This window comes from Mastacembelus armatus, chromosome 5 (assembly GCF_900324485.2).
Source record: "Mastacembelus armatus chromosome 5, fMasArm1.2, whole genome shotgun sequence".
NCBI lineage: Eukaryota > Metazoa > Chordata > Actinopteri > Synbranchiformes > Mastacembelidae > Mastacembelus > Mastacembelus armatus.
Window position 1 is genome coordinate 3,890,454 of NC_046637.1, and position 12,913 is coordinate 3,903,366.

The following is a 12,913-nucleotide window of genomic DNA, read 5'->3' on the forward strand; positions in this document are numbered from 1 at the left end:
ATTCCTTCTCAGTTATGAGTCAGAGTAAAATAACCGGACCCCTTTGTCTAATGTTCAAAGTATGACGACCTAACAAAGCCGTGAAATCACATATGTTTACATAATGTTCTAAAACTGCAACATGAAAGTATACAGACAGTAATACAGACAGGTCAATTTGTTCAGACTTCTCTAATGTGTTAAAAACACTGAGTCTGCCTGTTGATGTGCTGCAATTATCCCCATGATCACTATTGTCAACACCACCATCGTCACTGATCAGCATCATCAGTGACCACTGGTAGTATCTTCAGCTGTTGATGCTCACAACTAAAGAATGGAAACACTTCCTCAGTAAAAGTGTGTGTGAAGGTGTGTATGTGTGTGTTCGTATCAGTATCAGAGAACGACAGTTCTCCTTTGTCAAAGTCAAGATGGACTCTGATCTTCTGAAACTTCTGCTCTGAACGTACAATGGAGGGATTAGATGGGATATATTTGCCTTGGAAGAATCTCAATGTATGTAATCCAGAAATTGATGCTACACCCAGACACCAGTGGGGACTGTCTCCAACTTCAACAACCCAGGTGTGAGTCCCAGAGGTAAAGCTGTCAGAGCCCAGGACAGAGGGGTAGTTGAACCTCTCTGGGTTTGAGGGACGTCTCTGCCTCTGTCCACGCCTCACCCTGGTCAGATCTTTAGACAGGGTCAGTTCTGGATGAGCAGTGTTTGGATCCAGAATCACAGGAGTGTAGGAGACCACCTCCTTCATCTTGTTCCAGATGTTGAAGGTCAGGTTGCCCAGGTGATTGGCCATATCTATCAGAGCTCCTAAGACCGGCTGTGGATCATCCAGCAGGGGGTGCTGCTGGACTCTTCTTACTGCAGCCTTGTAGTTCTGCAGGAATGAGATGTCTTCAGCTCTCAGCTCCTCCTCTGTGGCTCTGATTGTGTCTGAAAGAGCTGTTATCTCTCTGCTCAGAGCCTCAATCTTCTCCTTCATCATCTGACTCTTCTGCTCCTCTTCCTCCCTCAGAGCAGTGATCCTGGCCTCCTCTTCCTCTTGTAGAAACTGGTGAAGCTTCTGTAACTGCTCCTTAATCTGTTTCTCTGTCTGTCGAGCCTGGACCTTAATGTGTCCTGCTGTTTGATCACAGTTTCCTTTAGCTTGTTCAAAGAGCTTCAGTTTCTCCTGTAAGGGCTTCAGAGACTTCAGGATCTCCTCTCTGTGATCCTGTGCAGCTTCATTGATGGGTCTGAATCTGTGGTTGTTGTGAGTTTTTGAATCTTTACAGACAACACACACTGGCTGCTGATGGTCTAGACAGAAGAGTTGGAGTCTCTCAGAGTGCAGACTGCACAGATCCTCAAACTTTGCTAAGGCTGTCAGGTCCCTCTCCAGTAAAAAAGTCTCACACAGGTTCTTTAAAGCCAGGTTACGAGGAGGGTTTTTCTGTCTACACACAGCCTTACACATTGGACACAGGTGTATTTGTTTCCCTTTCCACCATCTCTTCACACAATCGTTACAGAAGCTGTGGCTGCATTTCAGAAGAACAGGATCATTAAAAATGTCCTGGCAGACTGAACAGGTGAGATCGTTCCCTGATTCCGATGCCATTTTCTCTCTGTGAAGCTGAAAACACAACAAACACAAACTGACAGTCACAATGTTTCCTTTTCTAAAGCTATTATAAATCTGAATTGTGATTTTCTGAAAACTCACATCAGTGGTTGAAGTCAGCTGCAGGTTGTAGTGTCAGTATTCCAGCTCTGTCCCTCTGTTGAAGCTGAGGTTTGAATCTGATGTCAAATTGTATCTTTCTTCCTCTCTTCTCTGTGGAAACTAATTTGTCTCTTATTGAATACACAGTGGGTGGAGCTTTGTCAGCTGATTTCTTCCAAATGCTCACCTGTTTCAATGTATATAGGGGTGTGTGCTTCATTGTAGTGTTATTAGAATTGTTTTGGTAGATCTTGCTATTTTTTCTGAGGGCAGACTAAATAAAGTCTGATCCAGGATCAGTTTGCTACAGAAACTAAAACCCAATTGAGATTGACCTGGTATTTTAACCATTGTTTGGTCCACCACTTAAAGTGACTCACAGAGTTTTCTGACATCTACTGCTGCTGTGTCTCAGTGTTTCTGTGAGCAGGTCACTCATTTGTGTCCAGTGTCAATGCATAAAGAACATACAGCGACACTTTCCTGCCACCACTTCCAGCCTATTCCACAGATTGTCAGTAATGCAACCAGATATACGACAATGTAGAAACAAAATTATTTTGCTTTCTAACTTTTATTCAGCTGATCAACAAAAAATGGGTCCCACATGAGGACTACATTAACCATTCTTGACTTATACATAACATTTAGTTATTTGTCCTGTAGTTTTGGGTGGAATAGCTTAGCATAAATAGTACAAAGGTGGAACTGAACCATTAATAGCAAAAGGAGGAAATGTACTAATACAAAAATCACTGGCTACAACACTGGACTTGTGATCTGACTCATAGCAGCGTAGTCCCGTTTCCATTCCTGTAACTGTAGCAGTGTACAAGGTTGTTATTTTCATTGTGTTGTGGCCTGTCTTAAACCCAGTGACTGCTGGGCCTTACAGGAATAAAACACCAGAGAAAACTGGACTAGACCAAAACAACAGGAAATACATAATAATTTAACAGTGTTAAAATCACTTTCACCTTATTAGATTGTGTAATTCATCTGTTTGAATAGATATATTATGCTTTATAAAACACCCAGTCCCCCAATAGTTTGTATATGTAGATGTACTGGCCCTTGAAATTAAAAAACAAGGACACGTCTATTTTTCAAGTTACAGGTAATGAGAGAGTATTTAGAAGAAATCAACTGACACGGCACCACCCACTGTCTGACTCAGTTGACACACATGAGGAAACAAGTTATTTTTCCATCAAGAGGATTCACATACTGGCACAAGACTCACGTTGGACCAAACCCAGAATATTGGAGCAGCTAAATGAAGCAATGCAAATACTTGATCTTGTTTTGTTGCAGATTCAAACATTGAAGAACAAGTGAAAGTAACTTTGACCAAATTGTCTGTGTTCAATTTTGAATGTATCGTCTAGTGTGTTTTCATTGAGAGAAAATGGCTTCGATTAGAGAAGGATCTCTGCTGTCCTGTCTACCATGAGATCTTTGATAATCCTGTCCTGCTGTCATGAACCAGTTTCTGTAATGACTGTGTAAGAAAACTAGTGGTGAAGGAAGCAAAGACGGGTGTGTTATTATACTAGATTCATACTGCAACAGACCATCAGTTAGTGGTGAAATAAATTCTTCAAATAAAACATGATACCAATGAAATTTTATTTTTTAATTGTGAAATATGGTGAAATACCAATTCCTTCTCAGTTTACAAGTCAGTGTTAAATAACTGTACCCCTTTGTCTATTGTTCAAATATGAAGACCTGACAAGAAGAGAGAGAGAAGAGAGAAGATTCATACAATGAATTACATTTTGTGTAGTGTTAAAAACACTGAGTCTGCCTGTTGATGTGCTGCAATTATCACCATGATCACTATTGTCAACACCACCATCGTCACTGATCAGCATCATCAGTGACCACTGGTAGTATCTTCAGCTGTTGATGCTCACAATTAAAGAATGGAAACACTTCCTCAGTAAAAGTGTGTGTGAAGGTGTGTATGTGTGTGTTAGTATCAGTATCAGAGAACGACAGTTCTCCTTTGTCAAAGTCAAGATGGACTCTGATCTTCTGAAACTTCTGCACTGAACGTACAATGGAGGGATTAGATGGGATATATTTGCCTTGGAAGAATCTCACTGTATGTAATCCAGAAATTGATGCTACACCCAGACACCAGTGGGGACTGTCTCCAACCTCAACAACCCAGGTGTGAGTCCTAGAGGTAAAGCTGTCAGAGCCCAGGACAGAGGGGTAGTTGAACCTCTCTGGGTTTGAGGGACGTCTCTGCCTCTGTCCACGCCTCACCCTGGTCAGATCTTTAAACAGGATGAGTTCTGAATGAGTCATGTTGATCCAGAATCACAGGAATGACCATCTCCTTTATATTGTTCCAGATGTTGAAGGTCAGGTTGCCCAGGTGTTTGGCCATATCTATCAGAGCTCCTGGGACTAGCTGTGGATCATCCAGCAGGAGGCGCTGCTGGACTCTTCTTATTGCAGCCTTGTAGGTCTGCAGGAATGAGATGTCTTCAGCTCTCAGCTCCTCCTCTGTGGCTCTGATTGTGTCTGAAAGAGCTGTTATCTCTCTGCTCAGAGCCTCAATCTTCTCCTTCATCATCTGACTCTTCTGCTCCTCTTCCTCCCTCAGAGCAGTGATCCTGGCCTCCTCTTCCTCTTGTAGAAACTGGTGAAGCTTCTGAAACTGCTCCTTAATCTGTTTCTCTGTGTGTCGAGCCTGAAAATGAATGTGTTCTGCTGTTTGATCACATCTTCCATTAGCTAGTTCAAAGAGCTTCAGTTTCTCCTGTAAGGGCTTCAGAGACTTCAGGATCTCCTCTCTGTGATCCTGTGCAGCTTCATTGATGGGTCTGAATTTGTGGTTGTTGTGAGTTTTTGAATCTCTACAGACAACACACACTGGCTGCTGATGGTCCAGACAGAAGAGTCTGAGTTTCTCAGAGTGCAGACTGCAGAGATCCTCAGACCCTGATGGAGCTGGCTGTTCTCTCTCCAGTAAAAAGGCCTCACACAGGTTCTTTAAAGCCAGGTTACAAGGAGGGTGTTTCTGTCTACACACAGCCTTACACATCGGACACAAGTGTATTGGTTTATTTTTCCACAGTTTCAGAACACAATCGTTACAGAAGCTGTGGCTGCATTTCAGAAGAACTGGATCATTAAAAATGTCCTGGCAGACCGGACAGGTGAGATCGTTTTCTGATTCCAACATCATTTTCTCTCCAAGTGAGGCTAAAGACACAACAAACACAAACTGACAGTCACAATGTTTCCTTTTCTAAAGCTATTATAAATCTGAATTGTGATTTTCTGAAAACTCACATCAGTGGTTGAAGTCAGCTGCAGGTTGTAGTGTCAGTATTCCAGCTCTGTCCCTCTGTTGAAGCTGAGGTTTGAATCTGATGTCAAATTGTATCTTTCTTCCTCTCTTCTCTGTGGAAACTAATTTGTTTCTTATTGAATACACAGTGGGTGGAGCTTTGTCAGCTGATTTCTTCCAAATGCTCATGCTTAAATCTACAGGTTGAGTCATGGTAACTACTACTCTTCTGAGTAGTCAAACGATTTGACCTAAAAACTAGAAGTCCAGTTGCCATGACTCAACCTCTTCACCTGCTAACTTCACCTGGACGACTGACAGTCTTCACAGTCACCTGTTTAAATGTATATAGGGGGGTGTGTGTTTCGTTCTAGTGCGTTATTAGAATTGTTTTGGTAGATCTTTCCATTTTTTCTAAGGGCAGACTAAATAAAGTCTGATCCAGGATCCACTTGCTCAGTGAGTCTAGAATTTAAACTAACTGAAGTTGGTGAATCACAGGCTGGTTTCTTAGGTGAGAGTTGGGTTATGTCCTGGACAGATCAGCAGTCTATGACAGGGCTGACACACAGAGACAAACACTCACATTCACACCTACAGGAAATTTAGAGTCAGCAACCAACCTAACCTGTATGTGTTTGGACTGTGAGAGGAAGTCAGAGTACACAAAGGAAACACACACAGGCACAGGGAGAACATGCACACTCTAGGCAGAAAGGATCAATGTTTAAATGGGATTTGGACCCAGAACCTTCTTGCTGTGAAGTGACAATGGCCCTTAACTAGACTAAAATATCTTTAGTTAATGCAATTAACTGCAATTTATAAAATAGAAGTGTATTTTATCAGATTCTCTATTAAAACATAACACACAAGTGTCTTAACTATGAGCATAAAACTCTAATCATGATCAAAACAGGTCTTTGTTTTGATGCTATTTTCCTACAATGATTTCAGTAGCATGTGATGATAAACCATCTACTGTAGATTCAGATCATCTTTTGATATAATCTGATGAAAACCTCAGAACAAGGGTTCAGCTTGTTCTTCACCAGAAAAAGAGGCAGGTGGCTGGCTGTTCTGTCAGGGACTAGACAAGAGGGCCAGTGGCCTGGACCAGCAGAGTCATGCACACTGTCCCTGTGTGAGTGACCTTATCAGGTAACAACCTCGTTGCAGTTCCCTGGATTGTTTGGATTTAAAGGCGTTCTTCAGGAAAAACCCAAGCAAACTCCTTGGACCAACACAGGACACGCAATTGTGTCACTGATCTTCTCCCAGGGTCCCCTACAACCAAGTGCAAAGGTTCTCCATCCTCTATATGCTGATATGTTCCTGTGTCTCCTCCTCAGTCTCCAGGAGAGAGGTTTTCTAGGTACTCGTACCACTTCACCACAGCCACCATACTGATCCTCCTCAACTTCAGGAGGTATTTAACTTGCCATAGATGACCAAGGACTTCCACCAGATCAAAAACACAACTGGGAGCTACTGGTAATACTTGGAACACTGAAAGGAGATCTTACTTAGGGTTGGCTGAGTTGGCTGAACACAAACTGCATGTGTCTGGATTTTGGGAGAGAGCTGAAGTACCAAAAGGAAACCAATGAAGACATGGGGAGAACATTCAAACTCCACAAAAAAATACCAAGTATAATACAAGAGCAAACAGCAAACTGAAGGAGAAACTGAAGTTCTTTGAACAAGCTAAAGGAAACTGTGATCAAACAGCAGAACACATTAAGGTCCAGGCTCGACAGACAGAGAAACAGATTAAGGAGCAGTTTCAGAAGCTTCACCAGTTTCTACAAGAGGAAGAGGAGGCCAGGATCACTGCTCTGAGGGAGGAAGAGGAGCAGAAGAGTCAGATGATGAAGGAGAAGATTGAGGCTCTGAGCAGAGAGATAACAGCTCTTTCAGACACAATCAGAGCCACAGAGGAGGAGCTGAGAGCTGAAGACATCTCATTCCTGCAGAACTACAAGGCTGCAGTAAGAAGAGTCCAGCATCGCCCCCTGCTGGATGATCCACAGCTGATCTCAGGAGCTCTGATAGATATGGCCAAACACCTGGGCAACCTGACCTTCAACATCTGGAACAAGATGAAGGCATTAGTGTCCTACACTCCTGTGATTCTGGATCCAAACACTGCTCATCCAGAACTGATCCTGCAAATAATACTAAAATATACTTAAAAAATAAAAATGATTGCCTCTTCTTTTCCTTCTTTGTCTGTTTTACACTTCTTCATTTTCTGTTTTCTTCTTCTTATACTTCTCTTGCTACCCTGTTTACCCTGTTCTAGGACTGTTTACTTTCTCTTCCTTGAATCTTTTTTCTCATCTTACACTGTTTCTTCTGTCATCCCTATATTTTCTTCTTCTATTATTTTGATGTCTTTTCTCCTCCTTTGTCACTGTATTCCTCCAGCTTTCATTTCCTTATTTATCCACATTTATGGTTTGGGTGAGGATATTTACACTCTTGTTTTCTCTGCTTCTCAGCGCTGCTTGGTTTGCTCCCTTTTCATGGCTGAAAACACTTCTGCAACTTGTGTCATGAATTGGCATTCAGATGCAATTTTAGAATTCAAGTAAATGCAAAGTTAGTTTTAAGTGCTTGATGAAAAATACATTAACCATAAATTATGGGGACCTGGTAGTTTGGAGCCCTAGGCAACCGCCTGATAGGAAGTCCGCCTCTGTCTCAAGGCAAACATCATCGAAGATGATAATGACTTTCTCTGTCATATGATGCTGATTTTGATTGTGATGCTACTGTAACACACAGCAAGCCAATCTTTCCTTACACACACTTTTTTTGTAACATATTGTGATTATGACAGTTTTGTTTAATTTCATACATACAGATCATGACATTGCTTCATTAACAATATTGTCAGATGTTAGGCAAATTCTTTTAACAAACAGACTCAGAGGGCGAACTCTGGCTAGTTAGGAGTTTTACTTGCAAGGAGTAACAGTCATGCAGCACCTTGGTACAGCATGAGAGTCACTGGCTGGTAGCAACCCAGGTATGATACAAAATAAGGTCATGTGAACAGAAAGAGGAGTTAATTTCCCACTGCAAGACATCTGGGTTTTGATACTGTCTTTATCAAGAAGTCAGGTAGAGCAAACTGTTCTCACTGAAAACAAAGTTATGTTTGAACCTATTCAGCAGTGTTTCGATTATACTACAGTAAGGTGGATTAGGTCACTAGAGGGTAAAACATTTTCTTAATTTCTCTTACATCAGGGAATAATATTTCCTCATGCCAGGCCTGTCGGCTTTTTATTTTTTTAAAGTCTCAAGTCTCCTATAAAAAATAGGAGTTAGGGTTATTATAGTTATTGAAGCTATGTGTCTCACTTTGGCCATAGTCTACATGTAATGATGGTGAATGTGATGTTGGGACTTTGTCTGCTGTTATTCTCCCTGTTAGTCCTTCATCATAAAAACAAATCTGCTGTAAATAACTGGCTATCAATGTTAACATTGTCATTTTTACCAGATTAAACTGCTCTAAATGCAAATTCCTGACTGGCAGGTTGCATTCAAAAGACTATTCATGTTATTGAAATATTTTGTTCACAACATTAATGCCAGGTGAATCAAAAATCTATTTAAAATACAGAATTTATTGTAAACCAGCACAAAAACATATGTCATCAACACACTTTACAACTATGTGATACACTTGTCTTGCAGTTAGTGGAAATTTGGATTTGATTAATTATGAAATATGGTAAAACACCCATTCCTTCTCAGTGTACAAATTACAGTAAAATAACCTTATGTTTTAAAACTGTAAATTCAAAGATTTACACAGTGAATTATATTTTGTGGAGAGAAGAGGCTGAAATATGCAGATAGTTCAGACTTTTTAAATGTGTTGTAAACATTTTCACATATCTCAGATTATCTTAAAAATACTACAGGTAGCTCAGTCTGCCTGTTGATTCTAATTATTGTCACCACCACCATTGTCACTCAGCATCATCACTGACCACTGGTAGTGTCTTTGGTAATATCTTGATTAGCCGATGTCCACAAAAAATTGGAAACACTTTTTCCGTAAAAGTGTGTGTGGCGGTGTGTATCTGTGTGTTAGTATCAGGATCAGAGAATGACACTTTCCCTTTGTCACAGTCCAGATGGACTCTGATCTTCTGGAGCTTCTGTACTGGAAGTACAATAGACAAATCAGATGGGAAGAATGCTATATATTTGCCTTTGCTGAATGTTACTGTATGTAATCTACATATGTTATATTTTCCTGTCTGGCTTTGAAAAGACTTTGCTGCCACACCCAGACACCAGAGTTGACTGTCTCCAATTTCAACGTCCCAGCTGTGAGTCCCTGAGTCAAAGCCCTCAGAGCCCAGGACAGAAGGGAGGTTGAGCCTCTCTGGGTTTTCAGGAAGCCTCTGATGCTCTCTAAGATTCACAGTGGTCAGATCTTCAGACAGGATGAGATATGGATGAACAGTGTTTGGATCCAGAATCACAGGAGTGTAGGAGACTAATGCCTTCATCTTGTTCCAGATGTTGAAGGTCAGGTTGCCCCGGTATTTAGCCACATCTATTCGAGCTCCTAAGACCGACTGTGGATCATCCAGCACGAGGCGCTGCTGGACTCTTCTTACTGCAGCCTTGTAGTTCTGCAGGAATGAGACCTCTTCAGCTCTCAGCTCCTCCTCTGTGGCTCTGACTGTGTCTGAAAGAGCTGTTATCTCTCTGCTCAGAGCCTCAATCTTCTCCTTCATCATCTGACTCTTCTGCCCCTCATCCTCCCTCAGAGCAGTGATCCTGGCCTCCTCTTCCTCTTGTAGAAACTGGTGAAGCTTCTTAAACTGCTCCTTAATCTGTTTCTCTGTCTGTCGAGCCTGGAACTTAATGTGTTCTGCTGTTTGATCACAGTTTCCTTTAGCTTGTTCAAAGAGCTTCAGTTTCTCCTGTAAGGGCTTCAGGGACTTCAGGATCTCCTCTCTGTGATCCTGTGCAGCTTCATTGATGGGTCTGAATCTGTGGTTGTTGTGAGTTTTTGAATCTCTACAGACAACACACACTGGCTGCTGATGGTCTAGACAGAAGAGTCTGAGTTTCTCAGAGTGCAGACTGCAGAGATCCTCAGACCCTGATGGAGCTGGCTGAGCTCTCTCCAGTAAAAAGGCCTCACACAGGTTATTTAAAGCCAGGTTACGAGGAGGGTGTCTCCCTCCAGACACAGCCTTACATATCGGACACTCCCGTGTTTGTTTCTGTCTCCACCATCTCTTCACGCAGATTTTACAGAAGCTGTGGCTGCATTTCAGAAGAACAGGCTCTTTAAAAATGTCATGGCAGACTGAACAGGTGAGATCGTTCCCTGATTCCGATGCCATTTTCTCTCTGTGAAGCTGAAAACACAACAAACACAAACTGACAGTCACAATGTTTCCTTTTCTAAAGCTTTTATAAATCTGAATTGTGATTTTCTGAAAACTCACATCAGTGGTTGAAGTCAGCTGCAGGTTGTAGTGTCAGTATTCCAGCTCTGTCCCTCTGTTGAAGCTGAGGTTTGAATCTGATGTCAAATCGTATCTTTCTTCCTCTCTTCTCTGTGGAAACTAATTTGTTTCTTGGTCTGTCTCACGTTACACAGGAAGTGGGTGGAGCTTTGTCAGCTGAATTCTTCTAAATGCTCAATGCTGTGTTTCATTCAATTGTCTTGTTAAAATTGCTTTGCTAGATCTTGAATCCTTCCTGAGGGCAGACTTAAATAAAGTCCGATGCAGGATCCATTTGCTACTTTCTATCAGTGAGACCTTAATTCAAGTTAACAGAAGTTGGTGAATCACAGGCTGGTTTCACAAATATAAATTGTTCTGCCCTTACTGTTACACCTGGGTAGAATTATGCAGACAGGTAACTCCACGACAAGTGACAGATGTATTGTCCCTTTATTTAGACGTTATCCTTCACATGCGTACAGAGTAAAACTGAAAGAAATAAAAACATTTCCTGTCACTTAAACATGAAATGTATGAAGACTATGGTTCTCCTATATAAACATAAATTAAACAATCCAAAAGGTACATAACATGTGCAGCCAAACATAAGGTACATAAAGAACTGCAAGTAACAAACGTCTCTTAAACATATATAAATAACATTCAGCATCTAAATGACAGTAAAGGTGAGCTAAATGCATTTGCCGAGATGTAGAAGCCCATTCGACTTTGTTACCAACATAAAACAAGCTATCTGCTATTTTACTAAACATTTTCTCACTACTAATCACTGATAACTGTTTCTAAGATGCTTTGGTAACTACAAATACTCACAGGCAATGCTTTCCATGAGAAACAACCAAGGATGCAGCTGGATTCAGTTTCAGCAATTCTGAACTCTGTCAACCATACTGAACATGTGTTTCCTACTTCTTACCCTCCTGATAGCTACGGCAACACAAAAGTCTCAAAACCTCGTGAACATAACACCACCTGCTGGCGAGGATTTCTCACAACGGGTGTGGCTGGAACTGCAACTTACTGGGTAAGTAAAGTGGCTGGTGTCAAGATGAGGGGAAAACTGGGGTCGGTGGATACTGGGATGAGAGGTCTTGAGTTCGCAATAGCAGTTACTTCTACCATGAAAGTCGCCTGGGTAAGTTGTCTGGGTGAAATGCTCATGAATATTGAGTCAAGAATGTGTCTTGTCACTCCAATAAGACGTTTCCAGCTGCCACCCATGTGGGAAGCATGAGGGGATTGAACACCCAAGTACATCCATTGTCACTCAAGAAGTCCTGAATTCTTGTGTTATTGCAGTGTCTGGAGCTGATACCAAGGTCTTTGCATGCACCCACAAAGTTGGTCCCGCAGCCAGACCTGAACTGTTTCACTGGGCCACGAATGGAGAGGAATTGCCGCTGGTAAGACCAGCAATGTTGTCTGGTTTAGAGACAGTGGCCCTGAGACAAAGACAGGAGGCAGAGCTGGAGGTAGCAGAGCTGAAGATGTTGAGGTTCTCTCTGGGAGTCACGAGGATGGACAGGATCAGGAATGAGGACATCAGAGGGACAGCTCATGTTAGATGTTTTGGAGAAAAAGCCAGGGAAGCCAGATTGAGATGGTTTGGACATGTTCAGAGGAGGGACAGTGAATACATTGGTAAAAGGATGCTGAGGTTAGAGCTGCCAGGAAGGAGGCCTAGAGGAAGACCAAAGAGGAGGTTCTTGGATGTAGTGAAGGAGGACATGAGGATAGTTGGTGTGGGTGAGGAGGATACAGAGGATAGGGTTAAATGGAGGAAGATGATTGGCTGTGGCGACCCCTGAAGGGAGCAGCCCAAAGGAGAAGAAGATCTTGATACTGTGGCAACTGCCTGTGTTGGGTATAGTAGGCAGCAGGGGAACAGACAAGTGTAAAGATGTGAGGGGCTCTGACAGGGGCCAAAGTGTGGTGGCTGGATGACTGGGTCAGAACATCTCCAAAACTACAGGCCTTTTTGGGTGTTCCTGGTCTGCAGTGGTTAGTACAGACCAAAAGTTGTCTAAGGAAGGACAAAGTGAACAGACGACAGGATCATAGAGGTCCAAGGCTCATTGATGACGAGGTTAACCTACTGTCAATCTCTACTTGTCCTCATGATCAGTTTTCACTCCTTTTGATATGTTTTTTTACTGAAGGGTGGAAAAATGTGTTTCTCATCCTGACAGTAGAACTATGGAAACAAACAGATTCACAGAAGATGCACAGTGAGCTGCAGCGTGACACTAGTGCCAATCTACTACTGCATTGACTCCTGTTTACACAGTGTCAGGCAGATGCTCATAGTGTTATGGATGATCAGTGTATGTACAGTGTATTCAGAAACTATTCAGACCCCTTCCATTTGTTCAGTTTTGCAG

At 42.1% G+C, this 12,913-nt stretch overlaps 2 protein-coding genes and 1 pseudogene across 2 annotated transcripts; all 3 read right to left on the reverse strand.

Moving 5' to 3' along the window:
- Positions 1–251: 251 nt before the first annotated feature.
- Positions 252–1,800, reverse strand: LOC113129993 (nuclear factor 7, ovary-like). The gene is made up of 2 exons (XM_026306278.1): positions 1,707–1,800; positions 252–1,616 (listed from the first exon to the last, which is right to left on the reverse strand). The coding sequence occupies exon 2, from the start codon at positions 1,599–1,601 to the stop codon at positions 252–254; it is 1,350 nt and encodes a 449-aa protein (XP_026162063.1). The 5' UTR covers positions 1,602–1,616; positions 1,707–1,800.
- Positions 1,801–3,564: 1,764 nt separating this feature from the next.
- On the reverse strand, positions 3,565–5,804 carry LOC113129796 (nuclear factor 7, ovary-like; annotated as a pseudogene).
- A 2,833-nt stretch (positions 5,805–8,637) lies between these two features.
- Positions 8,638–11,461, reverse strand: LOC113129794 (tripartite motif-containing protein 35-like). Its single transcript, XM_026305909.1, has 3 exons — positions 11,346–11,461; positions 10,509–11,000; positions 8,638–10,418 (listed from the first exon to the last, which is right to left on the reverse strand). Exon 3 carries the CDS (start codon positions 10,401–10,403, stop codon positions 9,006–9,008), a length of 1,398 nt encoding a protein of 465 aa, XP_026161694.1. The 5' UTR covers positions 10,404–10,418; positions 10,509–11,000; positions 11,346–11,461; the 3' UTR covers positions 8,638–9,005.
- Positions 11,462–12,913: the final 1,452 nt, after the last annotated feature.